The 22252-nt window shown below is 34.7% G+C and overlaps 1 protein-coding gene across 1 annotated transcript in view; it reads right to left on the bottom strand.

The window, feature by feature from the left end:
* Positions 1-18477, bottom strand: part of LOC106665409 (protein rolling stone) — a 76017-nt gene extending 57540 nt beyond the window's left edge. Inside the window, exons 1-2 of the mRNA XM_024226914.1 lie at positions 18355-18477; positions 7429-7576 (exon numbers count right to left, since the gene is read on the bottom strand). Coding sequence (XP_024082682.1) covers positions 7429-7549 — 121 coding nt within the window. The 5' untranslated portion in view covers positions 7550-7576; positions 18355-18477. The remainder of the gene's footprint in view (positions 1-7428; positions 7577-18354) is intronic.
* Between the last annotated feature and the right edge of the window lie 3775 nt (positions 18478-22252).

Here is a 22252-nt window from a genome sequence, read left to right on the forward strand (position 1 = left end):
AAAAAGAAGTAAAAACATAAATAATGTGTGCAGTCCGGAAGAAAGAAGGTCCGTTTGACTGCATTCCACTTCACCAACTAGTTCAAAGATGAACACATCCCTTCAAAATTTGAAAAACAAGAAATAAAAACAAATAAAGTGGACAGACAAATAAAAATAAAGAAGTTCTATTTGATTGCATTCCACATTATCATTTAATTCAAAGATGAATGCATTCCTTCCAAACTAAAAAATAAATATATAAAATGTACGGGCAAATAAAAAGAAAGGTCGTTTTGATATCCATTTTAAAATGACGAATGATACCTAATAAAGACAAAACCGAAGCAATTTTATTTACTCGTCGTAGGCCTAAATACCTCTAGCAAAATGCTAATTCCCCAATACCATGGATGAAGACTATTAAATACATTATATTTAGTGGCCTAATTGACCAAATTCTTCTTTCAATTAATTAATCTTTTTATGTAAGGTTTTTGGTTGAAATGAAAAAGTGTCACGAGCGGGATTCGAACCCACGACCTTCGGCTCAATACACCGCTCTCTAACCACTTGAGCTATCGTGGCAATACTGACTTGACTATTAAATACGTCGGGGTGCATTTACATTAGATTCGAAATTAAATTTCGGATACCATGTTAGAAAACCAATGAACAAAGACCATGGTCACATAAGTAGCTTGCGGAAGGTTTTTAATAAAAATTCAACTCTTGACACCAAAAAAAAAAAAACTATTTTATGAAATGTATATACTGTATTGTGTATATATTGTATATTCCAAGGTAGCACACAGGCAGATGAAAATAGAAGCATTTGGCCGGACATTGGTACAAAGCATATATATTTATTGTATTTGGCAGTATTTTGAAGAGGTCGGTTAAAGAAAATGAAATGAGAAGTCACGTATTCAAAAATTATCTTGTCAACAACCCAATAAGACACTGCCGTACGGGCATAAATGGAAAAATATTGCCATTATCTGACTGGAAAGAGAATCAATCGAAACGAAACTGGAGTAACAGTCAATTCAAAGGTCAAAGGTTCAAAATCATTTTTTTCCCTTTTTACCTTTGAACTCGCGAGTTCGGACACGTCCGCTCCCGTTTGAAAATTAATTTATAGCCGAAATTCATTTGCGTGGGAATTCTAAGATTTACTTTTGGCCTATTCATTCCGCTCATTAAAATCGGATAGAGACTCGTGAGCAGGAGTCCTCAGGAATCGAACATTAAACTTAGTATAGTTTATCAGTCTAAAACCATATCAATTGAACACTTTGCCAGAGAAATAAAAAGGCTAGGAACACGTTCCAAAAGGTTTTCCCTCACTGTCAGGCACTTAACCCTTTCTTGTCAAACGCTGCCTCAGGGCAACATCAATTTTAGCAAATTTGCCAAAGCTTAGCTAATCCCAGTTTTGTGTATCTTTGGGCCCTTGTATTGGCAGCACTGATTTATTGGTGCCAATTTAAAATCTCCATCACAGTCCTAATCCTGCCTGTTTCCCTAGATAATCCTAGACGAGTATTACCATTGTTTTCATTTTTTATTTTCTTTCGTCCCCTTTTATGGTTTGCTTAATTTTTAAATTTTTATCTTCTATTTTCTCAGTTAATAAGGTAGTAGTGTCAATTTTATTTGTGTGTATTTTACGTCCAGTAATTACGTACGTACAAACATTTTATTCGCCTGGCTTTTGCAGGTCACGATCGTATTTACATTGCACAAAATCATCTCACCTTTAATTTACCATTAAATTCTCTTAATTTTTCTTTTGAAATCTTATTCATTTTATATATAAATTGTAAAACTGTATAGGAGTCATGGCTGAAACCATCTCAGGAAAAGATCCACCCAGTAAAAACACTAAAATGTCCGACTCAGTCTTACAAACGACCCCTCCCAGCATTCAATGATAATGAAAATCAAAGTCAAAAAATATCAACGACTCCAAGGGGATTATGGAGCGAAAATGGCACTTCCAATTTTTGTTGTCATGCGTCATCAGAATGAAGAAACCAATTTGATGGATCTCGCCATTTGTAGTCAATCGACCATTGTCGCAACAGCTGAATCACCAACAGCTCTTAAAAACTAAGAAACGGAACGTTCTTAATTGAAGCTGATAATGATGAGCCAATCAAATCCTTACTAAGTTTTAAGTTCTTACACACAATTTCGATAACTGAAGAAGGACATAAAATAAATTTTTCAAAACAAGCCGATCAAAGGGTGTAATTTATGCTCCTGAATTGTCCTGTTTTTCTATCGAAGAAATAAACACTGAATTATCTGGTCAATACTTCACGGATGCATATCGTATCTGTAAAATGGAAAGCAATGAAAAAATTCCAACAGGCACCCACATTCGAACCTTTCCAACCCCCCCTCCACCTAATTCCATAAAAGCATGAGATCTTTTACCAAACCCAAGACAATGTAAACACTGTCATAAATTTATGGACATATTACCAATAATTGTCCGAATAAGGAGTTAAATGCAAATCGTGGCAAGCCAGTGCATCAAAACGCTGATGAATTGCCGAAAAATTGCGTAAACTGTAATGGTAACCACTCAGATACCTCGCGCACGTGCCCGAAATACATTTAAGAAAAGTGTTTCATAAAAATATCCTTTGAAATCCTTGAAAATAAGTTTAGTAGATGTAAAAAAGAATATAAAAAGTTACTACTAAAACGTTAGTACCATCACTCCCGAAACCCTTGGGTACTTTCAGCAACGCAGTTCAACAAAACCCTCCTTAGAATGTACAATTGATCTCACATAAAAACTAGAGTCGCCAACTTAACAGTAGATATCATTCCTGACATAAAACCTTGCTGCAGTTTACACACAAAAAAATATAAGCCTCCCAATCACTAAAAAACCCACTCCCTCAACCTAAACAAAAAAATAGAGCAGAAGCAAACCAAAACACCTCCCACACATAAGCAAAACAAAGACACTAATCCCTATCCTATTAACGACACTAATACATTTCCAATAGTAGAGCTACTACTACTTAGAAACCAATCCCCAAGCCCACTGGGAGCGACCCCAACCCCGATCAATTGATCAAATACTGAAGTAGAACATTAATTGGTTCGGACTCGTCAAGAAGATTTGAAGAACTTAGAGATTTGAAACTTAAAATATTTTGCTTTCAGGAAACACATTTCAAAGACAATCATAAAATTACTTTTAAAATTTTCAAATATTTAGAAAAGACGTTTCCAACTCTATAGCATTTGGGAGCGTAGCAATATTTGTGGACTCGTCCCTTAATTCTGAAATAATTCAACTAAATACAAATTTGCAGTTCGTTGCTCTTTCACTTCAGACCCCTTTCAAATGCACAATCTTTTCAATAATATTTACTCCATAATCAACATATAAACACAGAAGATATTGAAGACCAACGTTCGCAATTACCACAGCCTGCACTAATTGTTGGAGACTTTAATGCCCATAATACGGCATGTGGATCGTCATCCTCAAGTTCACGTGAAAATATATTTGAACGAATCAGAAGTGATCACAACCTAATTTTGTCAAACGATTCAATCTGCACGCATATGTGTGGTGCGACTGGCACCTTTCCAAATTTAAACTTGTCCTTTATTAGCACCACTTTTTCGATTTTTTAACTGGTCTGTGCCCGAAAACTACTAATGAAGTGACCATACCCCTATCATTAATCCAAAAACAACGTTGAAAACCTTCCTTGAGGATATACCTAGATAGGCGATTCAAAATGTCAATTGGAACCTATTCAAGAATAAACTTACCCTCCCAGCAGTAGACCCTCCTGCTGATGTTGAATTGAAAATCTTACCAATACTCGATAATCGCGGCAGCAAATCAATCTATCTGGAGATCAACTTGTCTAAGCCCCCGCCCATCTGTACCTCGGTGGAATGAAGACTGCAAAACATCACTAATAATTAGAAGACCTAAGGCAATTTAAAAGATCACCCACGGAAGAAAATTTAATAAATTATAAACGACAAAAAGCAAAAGCAAAGTGGATGACCAAAGAATCGCACCGAACCTCAGGGGCGAAGTTTACTGAGCCTTATTCAAGCACCGCCTACCAAGGTCTGGTTGAGGTCCGTTCATGGCAGAAACCCTCCCAGCCAGATTGTTGGACTGTCTGTAAATAACAAAAACCTGACTGACCCTACGGACACTAATGAGTTGAGTAACAGTTTTTCTTCAAATTCGGATGCCAACCAATACTATGAAGTTCAGTATTCACAATGAAGGAGTTAGAATACACTATATCAAATGTCTCTGGGTTTTCTCCAGGGCCCGATGATATCCACGACACCAGGGTTTCTCAAACTTTTCAGCCAGCGGACCCCTTTCACAGAACAATATCCAGTGCGAACCCCTCTCATTTAAGTATTTAAAATAGGTATTTATAGTATGGTAGCCAATTTCAAAAGTAATAATTTGAAGCAATTATAAATGATTAACGAATTAATTGGAAGAGTGTGGTTGTTTTAGCTTGCTCAATTTGTTGGGTTTAACTTTTGATAGCTGGAGACGGATATCGGGTTCAGCATCTAGACAGCTTCAGTATTTAGTTTTGGTGGCTGTGTAGAAAGAAAATCCGGATTCGCATAGGTAAGTTGCAGCAAATGGAAGAACGTTAATAGTTTACCCCCTTTTTTAATGAGGGGTTGAATTTTTTTATTTTCCAGACGGAGCCAAAAATGAGGGCGGCAAACTCGAAAGTATATTCACTTGAACATAGACTGGTTGACTTTGTCGAAACTGAAATCGGTTTGACCTCCCATTGTTTTGAAGCATTGTATCTTGAGCTGTTGAAAAGTAATGCTCGAAGGAAATCTCCAAACTTCCAAGGTGTTCACATATTTCACCAATCTACGTGCCGTGCCGTTCACAAGCTTCAATTTCTTTTCTTTTAAAAAATCATTTAACACATGAAAACACTCTACTTCATACTTCTCAACAGAATCGACCCAATTACCTTTAATCGCATTTTCGAAATACAATGACTTTTTATACATAACATTGGAAAAATCCAGGGTGTACCATTAGCAGCAGTTCCCGGTAATGAAGTACCTTAGCATTAACAATGACTAGGAAACCGATCGACCGACCAATCTAGTCCCGTCCGTCTCACTTACCTCACCTATTTTGCTTATGTGTGCCAAACTAAACATAGAATAAATAAATAAAAATAATAGTCTTTCATTTTGACACCTAGACCTTTCTTTCCTTTCCTCGGACAATTGATCCACCTGGAGGCGTGAATCGTAAATACAGTATATGAATGGGGTTTCAGGGGTAGAATATAAATTTCAACACCAATTTCAAGGATAAACGATCTTTTCGATGGCGAATTGGCAATTATTACTTCAGATCATACCCACTTGTAAATGAAATCCCCCAAGGCTGTGCTCTTAGCCCCACCTTATTTATAATACCAACTAACGACATCGTTAACACTGATAGCGAATATGTGAAGTGGGCACTTTATGTGGATGATGAAGCACTCTTTGTAGCCCACAAAACGATTAAAGGAGAAGAACATGAGTTACAAAACTCTCTCCATACCATAGAAAAACGGTTTAAAAGTACAGGATTTTTAGTTTCCCCCAAAAAGTCCAACACTATTATCTTATACTAGGCAAATAGTATACATAGAACCAAGACTTTTCTACGCGGGACAAGACTGAATAAAAAATGCAAGCGAATAAAAGACGATGATAACCTAGTAGCTGATTGCGTACATAATAATAATAAAAATCTCCGGGCTAAAATGACCTAGACGTCGGAAGCCCCAGTCCAAAAAAAAAAAAAAAATAAAATAAAATAAATAAAAATCTCCATCCTGGAATCTTTTATCATTTCACCTCATTCCTGCATCTTGTTTCAATCATTATATTAGTCAAACATAAAATTGTTCATATGCGCTTTATAATTTAACTTTCAATGTTGCTTCAGAACAATGCCAACTTTAGCAATTTTGTTTAAGGTGAGGTTAGGGCGGGCGTAATGTTGTTCCTGCTCGGTTTTTGCCGTGTATTGGCAACACTGATTTATTTGGCGCCAATCTAAACTCTCTATCATAAACTTACGAGATTTCCGCTAACCTTTTAAATTTGTCTTGCTCTAAGACAATATTAGGCCACAAAGGTTTTAGGCTTCAAGCGAGGTAAAGGTAAAAATCGTATGGAATTATAAGGAATCCCTGGCAGAAGACAGTGACACCAATGGCCTGACGTGGCATGGGTGGGCATTCGCGACATACAGGCAATGAGCAAGTGGGCATATTGGACAAAAAAGGAGCCTACATGAATTTTATAGTTCTCCTTTTGTCATATAGTTGTCCTTATGCCAGGAAAAATAATGCATAAAAAATGGAGATGGCATCAATACCCCCAATGCATGAGGCACGCGAAGAGATTCATAGAAGGGCCATCCGCAAGACTTACAAAGGTATTACTGAAAGGTAGCGGGAACAGAAACAGGATTCTGGTTGGAATCCGGACAGGGCACTAAGAAGGCACATGAACCGGATAGGAGTACCAACAGAAGAACACTGTGCAGATATTGCCAGATGGAAGAGGAAACTTCAGTACACGTTTTATATTTTTGTGAGGTCTATGTAGGTGTAGATTCTTGCAACTAGGAGAGGAAAAGCTGCAGTATTCTACACTAACGAGCCGCTAGCAAGGCTATGGAGGATGACAACTGACAACTGAGACAACTATGGATGACAAGCTGAAGCTGGCCAGTTGTAAAAATAGATGAACATCACACAGCTACTTAGGTCGAGGTGCAGAAGGCCTCATGGCCACCTCTTGTTTTTTCATGACAACATGGTCAGACATACAAGCGTTTTCCGTTTTAAGCTAAACAATTAGAACGTAGGATGTAAAGTTGACAAATTGAACTTTGTCCAGGCTCATTAGAAAATCCGGTCCGAAAAACATTAGACTTAAGAGACTTTGGAGATAACAACCTCAAAATATTGTTCATGAATAATATTTTTTCTCTTTTTTCTTGCGATAAATTTAATCGTCATATTAAATCGGTCTGAGTCCGAAAAAAGATTAAAAAAGCCTTTGATTCTTTACAAAGAAAAACACTCTTTCACTAATTATTGACTTCTTAACTTGGTCAGTTGCCGATAAAAAAGTGGACCTTATCGAATTCTTGTACAATGGCTAGAAAGGTTAATCAATGGTAGTTATCTAAAATGTAAAACAATAACGAAATTATTATTTCCGCTGGAATGTGGAGTCATCACTAAGAAATGCTTTCATTGTACAATAAAAGACATTTTCTTTTTATTCCAGAAATAAATTGTTACAGCTGTAAGTTATCACTAATTAGCAACAATATACAAAATATATACATATGTTTTGATCATTAGAGATTTTTTTTTTTACCATTTTCTTCTTTGTCAAAATGAATTGTGTTCAGCCTTCCTCTCTTCCCATAAGCAATTTCTGCTTCTGTGCTAGGTTTTTCGTCCAGAAAATACACTTGATTCGATATAAGCTCGGCCATTGCAATGTCTCCAGGTCGGACTCGTATCTGGACAGATTTTGATAGTAGAAAAAAATGAGCTGTAGAAGTCGTGAACTATTCAAAAACCTTGTTTTGTATATATTTTTATAAATTATTCAAGTAATTCGCCACCCTTAGCAAATGAACTTACATTTATGTACATAAAATGGTCAGAATTTTTTATAATATATATATATCCGCGCTGCAAATAAACTATATTTATTACACTTACAGGCAAAACATTTCACCCATTTGATTTTTTTTCCATTTTCTCGATAAAAGATAAATTTGTTTCATTATTTTTACCAATAAACATTTGTTTATGCTATGTTTTAACTGGGAATATCAATTAGAGGTAAACACACTTAATTCTTAATCCAACAAGGATAAATGATTTTTCAATGTTTAGTTTTTACGGAATTTAAAATGTTTATACAGTCTCATTTGAATTCTGAAGCAATAAATCGTTTAGTTTTCATCTTTGTTTTATTAATTTCAATTTTTAAACTTAAAATTGCCACTTAGTGCTGAGGATGTCGCGCGTGATGACTAACGTTCCATGAGGTATGCGACTATTGTCATCGGAGTTCCCTACGAAACACTGCGAGACGCCGCTACACGTTTTCGAGAAAGTGGGTCCTACCATCGAAGGCCCGGTTCTGGACGCCCTAGGGTAACAGAACCGTACAATGACCGTTTTTCGATGTCGATAATTTTGCGAAACCGGCAACTTACTGTCGTTCAAGCGATTCATCAGCACCAGGAAGTTCGAGGTGTCCAAATATCTAAACACACTCGAAGATTAAATCAGTATGGGGTGATGGTTTTCCGCCCCGTAAGAGGACCAGAATTGACCAGAACAAACAGAGTTGCACGGCTTGCATTTGCTAGAGAGCACAGCCATTGGTCTTTGGACTATTGGTCTGCTGTACGTTTTTCAGATAAGTATATTTTCTGTACAATATAAGATGGGCGTGAAATAGTGTGGAGAAGTAGAAATGAAAGGTATGAAGCCTGTAATTTTTCCCAGAGCCAACTTTTCAAAGTGGCTCAGTGATGGTGTCGTCGGGAATTTCAATGGAGAGTCGCACAGAGTTGGTTGTTGTTTATTGGAGGACTTTGACGACACTCGCTATGTGGATGAAATTTTGGAACATCACACATGTCCACATGTCGCTCGCATTGTACAAACATACCTTCAACATCATAACATCAGGGTCTTAGCCTGGCCAGCCCGTTCTCCAGACATGAACCCTTCGAACATTTATGGGATAACCTCACCTCCAAAGACGAACACGTCCATCACTTCCTGATACACTCCACGATCTTGAAAGGACCCTTCGTGAAGAATGACCTAACCTCTAGCAAAGAGACGTTTCCAGACTGGTAGAACGTATGCCGAGGCGTCTTCGAGATGTAATTAAGGCAAGAGGAGGAAATACGCGGTATTGAAATGTTAATTAAACATCTAAAACAAAATTATAACAAATTTTATCCGTCCGCCTTTTTTTATTTTTCATTCTCCTTAGCAATTTACATTATATTTTTTTTAAAACAAAGACTCAATTATTAAACGTTAAAAACCGTGAAACTTTGAATAATTTATAAAAATATATACAAAACAAGTTATATTACAATTGGTGGAATTTTTTGCCCGTCAGTGTATATTATCAATGTTATCATATACACCACTGATTGTGAGTTAAAGGTGCCATGTAAATTCGAAATTATTGTACCTTTAATACTCTTAGAATTATATAAAAACAAAAAATAAATCAATAGAAAAGTCAATGTAACTTAAACAATGTAAATAAAATTAGAAATATTAACGTAGCAATAATAAATGAAATGTGAACCACTAAAATGAACCAACTCACAGGGGAATCATTAGTTTTATCACATATTTATTTTTAAACTAGTAAAAACTGAATACCTAAAGATAAAAATAAATAAGCAGTTGAGAACGGTAATTAATTTATTTAAAATAATATTTAGCTTCTTGTTCCAGAGAGATTACATGTACAGTCGAACTTCCCATACGCGGACGCCACTAAAGAATGGGACTTATGAATTTTGATTTTTTTTTTGTCTCTAGAAGGGAATACAAATAAAAATATTGTTAGGTCCACCAAGTGAAAACAAAAAATGAATTGAAATCGATCGAATATACGTATGTTCATGGACACGAATGTCCTGTGGACCTGTTAGACTCCTCTTACAGAAAGAATCCTTTTGTCCGCATTCATCTCTGGATCGGTTTTTCAAATCACAAACTGAGAATTTACTAACTGACTGAGAACTAATTGAAATGAGAAGTGTTTAACTGATCTGAGAACTGAACTGGGAACTAACTACTTGAACTAAGAACTGAATGACTGAACTGGAAACCGTATAATTGAACTGGCTGACTTAACTGACTAACTGAACTGAGAACAGTCTAACTGAACTGAGACCTGATTAACTGAACTGGCTAAATGAAATGAAAATCGGCTAACAACTGAGAAATGACTAACTAAACTGAAAAGTGTCTAACTGATCTGAGAACTGAACTGGGAACTGGCTAATTGAACTAAGGACTGAATAATAGAACTAGGAACTGTCTAAGTAAACTGAATAACTGAGCTTGCCTAACCGAACAGACTAACTGTCTGTCTGATCTGAGAACTGAACTGGAAACCCTATAATTGGTCTGAAAACTGACTAACTGAACTGAGAACTTACTAACTAAACTGGGATCTGTCTAACTAAATTGGCTAACTGAACGGCGAACTGTCTGAGCTGGAAGCTGTCTAACAGAATTGATAAAATGTTTAACTGATCTGAGAACTGAACTGGGAACTGGCTAATTGAACTAAGGACTGAATAATAGAACTAGGAACTGTCTAAGTAAACTGAATAACTGAGCTTGCCTAACCGAACAGACTAACTGTCTGTCTGATCTGAGAACTGAACTGGAAACCCTATAATTGGTCTGAAAACTGACTAACTGAACTGAGAACTTACTAACTAAACTGGGATCTGTCTAACTAAATTGGCTAACTGAACGGCGAACTGTCTGAGCTGGAAGCTGTCTAACAGAATTGATCAAATGTTTAACTGATCTGAGAACTGAACTGGGAACTTACTAATTCAACTTAGAACTGACTAACTGGACTGAGAATTGTTTAACTGAACTGGGAACTTACTAATTCAACTTAGAACTGACTAACTGGACTGAAAATTGTTTAACTGAACTGGGAACTGTGTAATTGATCTGAGATCTGACTAACAGAACGGATCACTTCCTGTTAAGCGCTGAAGGCGTTGAAAAGGGTTGTGCGAGATGTGAAAATTCCCGTAATATTACATAGACCTTAGAAAATCCTGAAATATTTTTCCGCTTATGAACAATTTTTTATTGAAAAAATCTGTAAACATTGTGTCCGTTTATTAGAATGTTCCGTTATTAAAAGTACTTTTGTTAGTAGTAGTAAATGGAAAAATTTTTCACTCTTTTTTTTTAGATGTGTGGTGTTACCACTACCAGTACGGTGTGGAGTGTGCAATATTTCTCTAGCCGTCAAATTCGTTGCAAAGTTCACAAAGAAATCGGATGCGAGAGAATTATCGTATTTTTAATAGGACTTCTATGCACCACTTCGATCTTGATGTCTTTTCCTCCGAGATTTTATGAGAGCAATTACTGGCCTGAACTAAAGACAACCTCCTTGTTGACTATAGGTGTTCGAACAAATAATAAATAATGAACAAACAAATAAATACATTGAAGATTCCCCGGAATTCAAATTCACTATCGAAAGAAGCAAAAATTTGAAATTGAATCTCATGTGAAAAAGGAAGAGAAAATGTTAACGTGTGAACAGCGAACCAAATGAACCTTGTGTGGTCAGTTTAATGTGACCGACAAGACGTACGATAAAAAGTAGAGGGTAAACCAAGCTATGTAAGTATCCACTAAGGGAAGTTCGACTGTATTAAAGTCAGTACTAATCAACTTCAGGATTTCGTGCTAATTTTACTTGCATCTGTCAAGTGGTTACGTGTTACAACTGCGAAAAAGTGCATACATTAGATTTTAACATTTAGTTCAAAATGTAAAACTTCCTGCAAAACATGCATTCATTCGTTACACGCGGTTTAATTTATAAATACTAAACCTCTCTTGCAAATGGAGACATTTTTATCAAATTCGGTACAATCATGTAAGGAAATATTTTGAAATTCGCCCGGTGGGCTTGATTCCACCAGCAGCCAGACAACCCCCTGGATTTTCCCCCCATTCTGGACTTCAGTAACGGGCATGTCAGCAATTATTGTTAACAAAACTGTAAGCTCAGCAACATTTGAGAAGGGATTAGCACAATGGCATGTCTTCAAAGGAAATGAAGGAAATTATTTCATAAAGGTTTTTTTCTAGGAGGGCAAACACACAGGCACACCGCTACCTCAAATAAAAAACTTAATTTTTTTAAAATTAAAACATCCTTGAAACCCGTAGCGAGGGGTAGTTTTGGACGTCAAATTCACCCAAGGCCTTAATAAACTTCACTTTTTAAGACCATAGTCATTCCCATACTAAAATTAATAATAAATTATGCTACTAAAATGTTTTTATTTACCATCTTGCAAAAGGCATTTTTCAAAAATGAACCCCTTCAAACCTAGGAAGATTTTTGTAAAATTATGCACCATCAAAATTGATGTGATAAAAATCAAACGACCCATTAGGAAAAATAATATATAGAATTTTATCTATCGCTAACTTTGCAGAGCAGTCACATTTTTAGCGATATATCCGTCGCTGATTCGTCAATTTAACGCTACGGCTTTCGCTTTTTTCCCCACAAGACGTTCGATAACAGCAGCCGACCGCAACAAAACGAAACAATTTCTCACCAATCGATTTTACGATTCGGTCGGATGTTATAAATATTCGGACAATTCGGAACATTTCCGAAACAGTTCAAGAAAAAACTTTTTTTGACACAATACAAATAAAAAAGGGGACCGCGGTAGCCGAGTGGTTGTGATTCTCGGCTCATAGACGCCGCGGTTGTGGGTTCGATTCCCACCGTCGCCTCTGGCCCTCTTTTCACGATAAACCCCCCCCCCACAAAAAAAAAAATATGAACACACATACAAGAATTCTTCACCATGGTTAATATGCATAGATCAAGGCCAAAACAAACAAAAAAAAATATAAAAAAATAAAAAAGAATAACAAGGCTCCAAACTTAAATTAATAATACTCAATTAATTATACAACAATTAATATATAAGTGTATAATTAATTCAGTGTATTTATAATTAAGAATATCCTTGGGGAAAACCCAGAAGATCTTCAAATAAACATTGACAAGCTAGAATCGTACTGCGAACTTCGGAAGTCAACTTGGAGAAATAAAAAATTTTGGTATTTCGCAATGGAGGTAGACTTCGTGAGGATGAAAGCTGGAAATACCAGAACAACAGGGTCAGAGTAGTTAACGAGTACAAGTATTTGGGCGTCACTCTAACCTCTAATTTGTCCTAAAAAAAACGTAGTTGAAAAAGCAAAAACTGCAAAGTATGCATTAAGTACCGTCTGGAGTGGAGCTATCACACCCTCGTCAGTTCCATTAAGTGCTAAATTACAAGCGCTTAACTCAGTTTCTTGATCGATTCTATATTACGCTTTGCTATTATTATATTGCTTTATTGCTTTACTGTTTGGGGATACATATATTTCCTAGAGGTGGTTATGTAAACGTGATGATTCCAATGCTATCCTAGACGCAAATTTTGATTTTTGTGATACTCGTGCACTTAAAACCAACCTCCATTCTTTAACTATGTCGGTTAGAGAATCCCTAAAAGAAGAGTTTGTGGCAAGAGCCATGTCCCAACATCACACAGTATACAGGGAACTAAATCCGAATGTAAAGTGTGCAAGCTTGACTGGAAAAAAATTAGATCCTCGATCCATCAGATGGTTGAAGTTAAGGGGCGAGTTGTTTAACTTGAACTACAAACCGTACCAAGCTCTGAACGAGAAGAATGCCGTCTTTGTAACTTGAAAGCAAGGGTGTTGTTATAGCGGTTTGCCCTATTCTTTCTGAAAATAGGAGATTGTTCTTCTGGTGCAGTATATTCACAAGAAAATTTTTTTTAAGTTTATTGGATGGATCCAATTGGGTGCATTGGTAGAATACACCAGAGCAGGCTGGATGTATAGGAAGGATTATGTTGGACGATAACATTGTTTTATTCTTTCTTTTATTATACGGTATTATTTTTAGTTCTTTTTTTTATTCTTATGTGTATGTTTATTTCCCTTCTTACTTTTATTCTTGTTTATCCTTATTATTTCTACTTAATCTATTTTTATCGTGTTTATGCATAACTAATTCATTATGTTAATTTCTATTTAGTTTTTTATTTCAGGAAAATTTATGCTTTTGTTAACCATTTAACGATGTAAAAATAAGAGCACACAAGCCTGCATGAGAAAAACCCTTCCTTATTTCTACACTTTGATCAAAAACCAATTAATCAATCGGAATTAAATTTTATTGAAGTATACCCAAATGTATGCCGAACAATTCGGCTAAGAACGTTTCCCTAAATTAAGTAGTTTCAATTTGACAAGAATTTGAAGTTGCAAAAAAACTATCGATTTTTCCTAACTTGAAACACTTTTGTTTTCATAAACTATCTATTTTTACGATTACTTTAGCCTTGATTATTCTAATCGTCTACTTAATCGTTAAAAATACTCATTATTAATTAGAACTCAGTAATTAACTGGGAAGCAACCACATGGGAAAAACTCTTCCACATCCTTGCACTTTGATCAAAAACCATTCTATCAATTTGAATAAACTTGTATTTATGTAATCTCAACTGTATGATAAACAGGTTTTGGTAAAAAAAAATGTCTATTAAATTAAATAGTTTTAATTTGACAAGAATTTAAAGTTGGGCAAAAACTGTCAATTTTTCCTAACTTGAAACTATTTATCTTATTAATTATACATTATTTTTACAAATCCTTTAGCCTTAACTGTTGTAAATCTTCTACTTAATGATTGTAAATATTCATTATTGAAGTTATCTGATAAGAATCGGACAAAATGCACGGGGAGCTGTATAACCGAACTCGAAACTGACTAACTGACCTGGGAACTTGAAACTGAGAACTGTCCAACTGAACTGGCTAATTGAACTGGGAACATTCTAACTAAACTGAGAACTGGTTAACTGACCGAGCATTTCCTGTAGCGCTAAATGCGTTCGAGAGGGAGGGAGGCTCTCTTTGAACAACTAAGTGCCCTTAAAAATTACTAAATATTTTAAGATTGATAATTAACGGAATAGACTCTCCTGAAAAAGAAAATCGTATCTAACTTAAAATCAATTGAATAGAAGGTGACAAATAAATAGGGAAAACAAGTCGTTCGTACGAAAAAGGATCACAACTCCCTTAAATGATTAAAATCGCCAATATTTTTGGTGGAAAAAAAGACCCGAGTGTACAAGGCAAATTGTTTGCTAGGCAACTGAAACACCGAGAAGAGCGAAGAATAAAACTAAAAACCTGAACGTTCTACCACTGGATATTACAGTTAAAGTATAAGAAAAATCGATAATACTCCCAAGATCAAAATGGAAATCCTTCCGCCTTTGAAATCGGTTTCGATAAAAACCGAAAAAACTACACGGATGTTGCGTTTCAAGTAGCTCAGGAAGGTCGTCATTTGTTCGAGAGTTACTACTCGGTCTATTCAAATTTCCTAAAATAACCCTATGAATCGCTAAGGAGGTAGCGATCAATTTGCGCGCATTTTTTCAATATTCTTTTTTTATATGAATCTAAAACTTTTGTTTTACAAAATAAAACTGGTCCTTACAGATCCCGAACTTTAGCAGTGCTTGATATAATTTTTTGAAAGTTGTAAATGAAGTGTTCTGGTGAATCTCGCCTTGATGAACTTGTAACCCTCCATCCTTTACTAAGCGTAAAGACTCATCTTTTATGTATATTCTGTAATTATTCCGAAATCGTGAGATGCGGTCTGGATATTCTGTGTTAAAAAGTACCCTTTAAAGCTTTAGAAGAATCAATTTTTATGACGTAAATTGGGCGGTAATTGAAAAACTCGAGATGTATCAGAAAATCGCTTCTTCTGAAAAATTAAATTTGTCTCATTTCTGTTCACTTTCTCCAAAACTTCAACGTAGAAATGATGTTTTATTTTATTTTTTAGGCAAATATTAAGTAAACCATAGAAACGAATAATTGTTTTAAGCACCTCCACCGAGATGAATCGTTTCAAATATATATGTTTCGTTGACGAAAATTTCTATCAAGTAATTAAAGTACTAATTGTCCTTCGTTTTTTGTTTTGTAAATTTGTTTTAAAATTGTCCACTAATTAATATCCTAAAATAAATCTATGATTCCATTCAAAGGTTTAAATACTTGTTTTTTCCTTTTTTTCTAAATGTTTTTTTATTTTAAATAAAGGGACCCATTTTCTTTTAAACAATTTAAATATCCCAAAATAATGCCATGAATCCATTACAAAAATGTATATTTTTATTTTTACACAGCAAATTTCTTTTCTAGAAATGACACTTGTTGATTTTTTGTTTTTTACAAAAGTTTGTTCCAAAATTTTAACCTGAACCAGCATCACAGTTTTATTTGACTAATCAAGCCTCGTTCGTGTTTGTTTGTTTTTCCAAAAATTTCGGTGGACCAATTTAAATTTCGAAATGTTGAGTAATTAAAGTACTTATGAAACCGTAAATTTCTTTTTTGGAGACGGCACTACTTGATTTTTATTTTATTATTATTTTTTTTGTTTACAAAAGTTCGTTACAAAATTTGTAGCTGAAACAGCATCACAGCGTATAAATATATATTCTTTTATTCGAGCCTCGTGTTTTTTCCAAAATTTTCAACTGAAGCATGCAAATTCCAAAATGTAGAATTATTAAACAATTTAAATATCCCAAAATAATCCCATGAGACTATTCAAAAATATAATTTAAAATGTTCAGATGCCCAAGATTTTCGAAACATGCCCAATAACATAATAAACTATCCAAAACAATTCATTTGTGAGCCAATCTGTCATGTAATTAATCTAGCGTTTAAGGAAGGAAAATTCGCCAAGGCATTACAGCTTTGTGGGGAATCTAGTGTACAAAAAGGGTCAAAAGATGATATACAAATTTGAAGGCTGAATTCACTAACTCCAATACTGTCTTAAGTTTTTGAAATAGCTTTTCAAATAAATTGATTCATTTTTTAAATACTTTTAACGTTTTATCTGAATCGCAGTATGTATATAGGACGGGTTTAGTATCAATAGCTATAATAAATAATAAGTTATAAATATTTATAACAATTTTGAAAATAATAGTAAAAGTAAACGCCCTTAAAAATTAATAATAATAATAATAATAATAGTAAAAGTAGTATGGCACCTGTCAAAGGCGTTTGGTACTGTTGATCATAAGATTCTACTTGATCAGCTGTATCACTATGCTGTACGGGCATCCCCCATTAGACTTTTGTTCAGACTTTAGAATTGACAGAAATCAAAATATGATTTTAAATAATACCTCGTATAGTCAAGGTATAGTTAAGTGTGGGGTACTTTAGGGCTCCATTTTGGGCCCAATATATTTTCTCATTTATTTAAATGACTTAAATGTATGTAAAAATTTAAATAAGGATATTTTGACTTTCCAGCTTTCTGATGACACCGGCTTTTTACGAAACTTTGATATTTATGCTTTAAAGTTGTTGTTAAATGAAATTTATAACTATTTAAATGAAAATTTTTTAGTACTAAATATGACAAAAATCAATTTATTATCTTTAATATAAATCGATCAGTAAGCCTTAAAAATCTTAAAATTACAGAAAAAAAGCAGTAAGAATAATATTTTGTGTTAAGCAAATATAGAGTTGTAAACCACTTTTTGAAGAGTTTAATGTGATGGCGGTACCAACTTTGCATGTGTATTTATTTAAATCTAAAATATGTAAAAGAAAATATAAGTAATTTTACGAAAGCCTGAGATAAAACGAAGTTGAATGTAAGAAATGCAGAAAACATTGTAAAACATACCTACCAAAAAACAAATAATAGCCCTGAGGTCGTTTTCATAGAAAGTTTATAACGTGTTTAAATTAAAATTTTAAAAAATTAGAAAAAAGATAAAGAGACAAATAAATTTTACTTGAGGTAAAGACAATATTGATTCAAACTCCAATACATAACAAACAAGAATTTATAAATATAAGCAGAAGCATGTAAAATGAGGTAAACAATGTAGATTGTGATAACAATAAACTATCTATCTATACAAAAACCTCTTCCAAAGGAGTTTTTTTTAAATAATATTTATGAATTAATTTTGTAATCATTGCGAAAATCCTCTCAAAAGTGTGGACAATAAAAATAAATGCAATTCTCAGATGATTTAACTTTTTTTTTAATTATTTCCTTTTTCAAATCGCGTGGTTGAGACTGAGTTGCTAGGGAAGGGTAAACACGTTTTCAAAAGCCGGCTGGCTGTCTTGTGTAAACAATCCCATTGACTACGAACCACTAATTTATTGTCACTTGTTGGACTTTCTGTCATGATTATTTTAATGCAACACTAAATCCCTCAAAAAAATATTTATATTGGATTTGTAAAAAATGTTAAGTTTAAAATTTGTCTTTTTTTAATAATTTTTTTTTCGGATTTTTGATTGTCATGTTTTACAATTGGCGGTTTGAAGTTAGCGATCTTTGTGTACTCACATGAAACCGTGCAAAGAACCGTAGCCGAAGAAGTCTGACTGGTACTGAACTACTGATGGCATAAACCCATTTCGTTTCGGTCTGTCCCCACCATCCCCACTCGTCCCTCGGCCCCTTTATAGATCGATATTATTACTGGATCTCTCACCTTTTCCTTTTAAAAAGGGCGATTTCCAGGGGCAGTGGATCGGCTCCGGCTGCAGGCGAGTGTGACGGAACGTCTGTCACCTTGGGCTGGAAGATGGCGTTCGACTGTCAGTGAACCCTGCCGGGTTTAGCAACGGGATTCATTCAAACGTGAGACCGGCCGGCCGGCACGTTTCTACCGGTCGGTTGTCTACTCAAGAGGAATAACGTTAACCCACTCCTTTACGACTTCGTTGTTTAACCATCAACCCACCATGCATTCACCAAAGTTCCGATGCGTTATGAAAAATATTTTAATTAATACAGGATCGGCTACTCGTGTTAAAAGTTATCCTGTACTTTTCTTTATCATTACACTCTCCATGATTCTCCTTTAGCGCGAGTTGAAGTCGTGTGTACTTGGTGTGCTTTTTGACCAAAAGCTCAGGTTTAAAGAAAATATTTCTTCAATAAAAAATATATCTATGAAGACGCTAGGTTTCATCATCCGGAACACCTATGAATTTTAAAAATCCACTATGATTTGTCCATCTTTATAAAGCTTTTGTACAACCCATACTAGAATACGCTACTACCTGTTCGGAACCCATACTATCTAAATTAACAAAAATTTCTTCAATCTGTACTGAATTCCAAAGCTCTAACTACATGCTCTCTTTTCTACACCGCATGATGATCAAAAGTAACAACATCTGCAATAGCATTGCCTTCTTCAATAGTTCTGTGCAATCTGTGAAAAACCATACCCTGCAACCCTACCCTAGTTGAATTTTCTTGCCAATTTATATTGTTGTAAATGCTTTCATACTGTTAAAAGTTTATTACGATGTGTGGTGTTTAGTTACCGTTAGCCAATGATTATATAGAGATCGTGAGATGCTGGTGTGACATAGAAAAACATTTTCTTTATCGTGCCAACGTTTCGATCATTATTGTGACCATCTTCAGGGCCTGGGATTTATAAACATTGTTTAAATTTAACAAATACATGTAGGATGTGAAAAAAAAGAATCTATACAACGCTAGCAAATTTTAGATTAAAAAAAGAATTTATACAATGCTAGAAATGTTTAGATAAAAAAAAATGTATACAAAGCTAAAAAAATTTAGATAAAAAAAAGAATTTATACAATGCTAGAAATGTTTAGATAAAAAAATAATGTATACAATGATAGAAAATTTCAGATTAAAAAAAATGAATTTATACAATGCTAGAAATGTTTAGATAAAAAAAAATGTATACAATGCTAGAAAATTTTAGATTAAAAAAATGAATTTATACAATGCTAGCAAATTTTAGATTAAAAAAATAATTTATACAATGCTAGAAAATTTTAGATAATAAAATAATTTATACAATGCTAGCAAATTTTAGATTAAAAAATAATTTATACAATGGTAGAAAATTTTAGATAAAAAAATAATTCTTAATAATTCATCTGCAATAGCATTGACTTCTTCAATAGTTCTGTGCAATCTGTGAAAAACCATACCCTGCAACCCTACCCTAGTTGAATTTTCTTGCCAATTTATATTTTTGTAAATGCTTTCATACTGTTAAAAGTTTATTACGATGTGTGGTGTTTAGTTACCGTTAGCCAATGATTATATGGAGATCGTGAGATGCTGGTGTGACATAGAAAAACATTTTCTTTATCGTGCCAACGTTTCGATCTTTATTGTGGCCATCTTCAGGGCCTGGGATTTATAAACTAATTTATAAATTGTTTAAATTTTACAAATATATGTAGGATGTGAAAAAAATTGCAAAAACCCAAACAAAATCCCACAGCACTGTCTACCCACCATTCTAAACACCAACATTTCGACTTCAACAATCCAGAAATATTACACACAGAACAAAGCAAACATAAACGTAACTTTTTAGAAATGGTTTACATCAACAGAGATAAACACAGCATCAATTACTGAACAGACACATGTAAACTCAGTCGCAGCTACGCCAATATCATTAATCAAATTCAATATCGATCACATACATATATCATCACATCACACAAAACATATAACATATAAAACATTCATCACATTCCACACATCAAACATTTTTACATAGTCTAATTCTTCAACAATTTGGCTTTCCTTTCCCTAATTATCCCCGTCTATATAATCCTGAAAAGATAATCAGGACGAACCATTACCAATTTTTTCCTATTGTCGGCTCTGTCGGCTCTTTTCGCCTCAAAGAAGCCGACTCCTTATATAAAAATGTCTTTCTATCCCGATTTCCTTCCCCACCCCTTCAAAATCCAAAGTATATAAACATAAAACACCAATATCTCACTGCACTCTCAACACGACTCACAAAAATGACATATATACACGGAAAACCAACATTTTGAGTGAGTACAAATACTTTGATTGAATCTACAATTTTCTAGCATTGCATAAATTCATTTTTTTATCTAAAATTTTCTCCACTGTCGTTGACTAACCTTTGTAAGGTAAAGACGTGTACTCGGAGCTCCAAGGGATTATAGATCCGCCGCACCGATAAGTACAAGCCGGGTCGATCGATAATTCACTTTTTAACTATCCTTTATTTTTCTTTTTTTTTACTTTTTTTTTTAATGGTAAAACGGTTTAGTTGTTCATTATAATTTCTTTTGTGCCATCTGTCTCCGATTATTTTGTTTTATGTCACTAACCTCTCGTCTCTTGTAAATAAGTGTTTTAATAAGCTTAAATCTAGTAAATAACATTTCTGTTCTTTTTTCTTCCTTACTTGTACAAACTCTTTCCTTGTACCGTGCCCCACCGAAGTGAAACGTCATGTCGGAACATAGTACAGGAAAAGACCCGCCCGTGCCACTGTCAAACAATACAAATATCGTTGAATTTGATGGTACTCCATCAATTAGTAACCCTAAAAGACCTCTTTCCTCCTCATCAGCCGAATCAGAAAATATAAAAACAAAAAAAAGTACCCCATGACATAGCGGACACTACCCCACTATTCCTGGGGTATAGTGAGGCGGGTGATCCGCCCAGCGAGTCCGCATGAAACATTGACCAAAATTTCACCCTTTGTGGTCAACCGTTGCATCGTTTCTGCTGCCGGCACCCCAAAAACCATTAAAAAAATTCGAAATGGAACATTCTTGATCGAATGTAGCGACATTAGACAAAGCCTACGCCTATTTACCCTAACAAAACTTCACACAACCCCGGTAATCGTTGAAGGACATAAATCCTTAAACTCCTCTAAGGGAGTCATCTTTTCCTACGAACTTAGTGAAATTAGCGAGGCTGATTTAAAAGCTGCACTAGCTAGTCAAATAGTCAAAGAAATATGCAAAACACAAAAAGAAGTTAATGGCCAAAAAATCCCATTGGTACTATGATTTTAACCTTTTCAACTCACAATCCAAAATGTAATCAAGGCGGGATCCATCCAAATTCGACCGTACATTCCAAATCTTGGCAATGCAAAAGATGCCAAATTTGGACACGCAACGTCACTATGCCCCAACCGTAATCTCTACGTAAAGTGTGGTAACATGGAACAAGCTGACAACTAAAGTTTTATAGGAAAATGCATCAATTGTAATGGCACCCGTCAAGCAAATTATCGACTCTGTCCGAAATATTTCGAAAAAAAAACGGAAAATAGCGTTTACTCACAGAATTAGCTTCATTGAAGCAAGAAATGGATACAAAAAATTCCAACACCTAATCTCACATTTAGACAAAATAGCCCTCCAAAGAGAGTACATCATGCGCAGAATCA

This window comes from Cimex lectularius, unplaced genomic scaffold (assembly GCF_000648675.2).
Source record: "Cimex lectularius strain Harlan isolate CLEC.00 unplaced genomic scaffold, Clec_2.1 scaffold9, whole genome shotgun sequence".
In the NCBI taxonomy this organism is placed as follows: Eukaryota; Metazoa; Arthropoda; class Insecta; order Hemiptera; family Cimicidae; genus Cimex; species Cimex lectularius.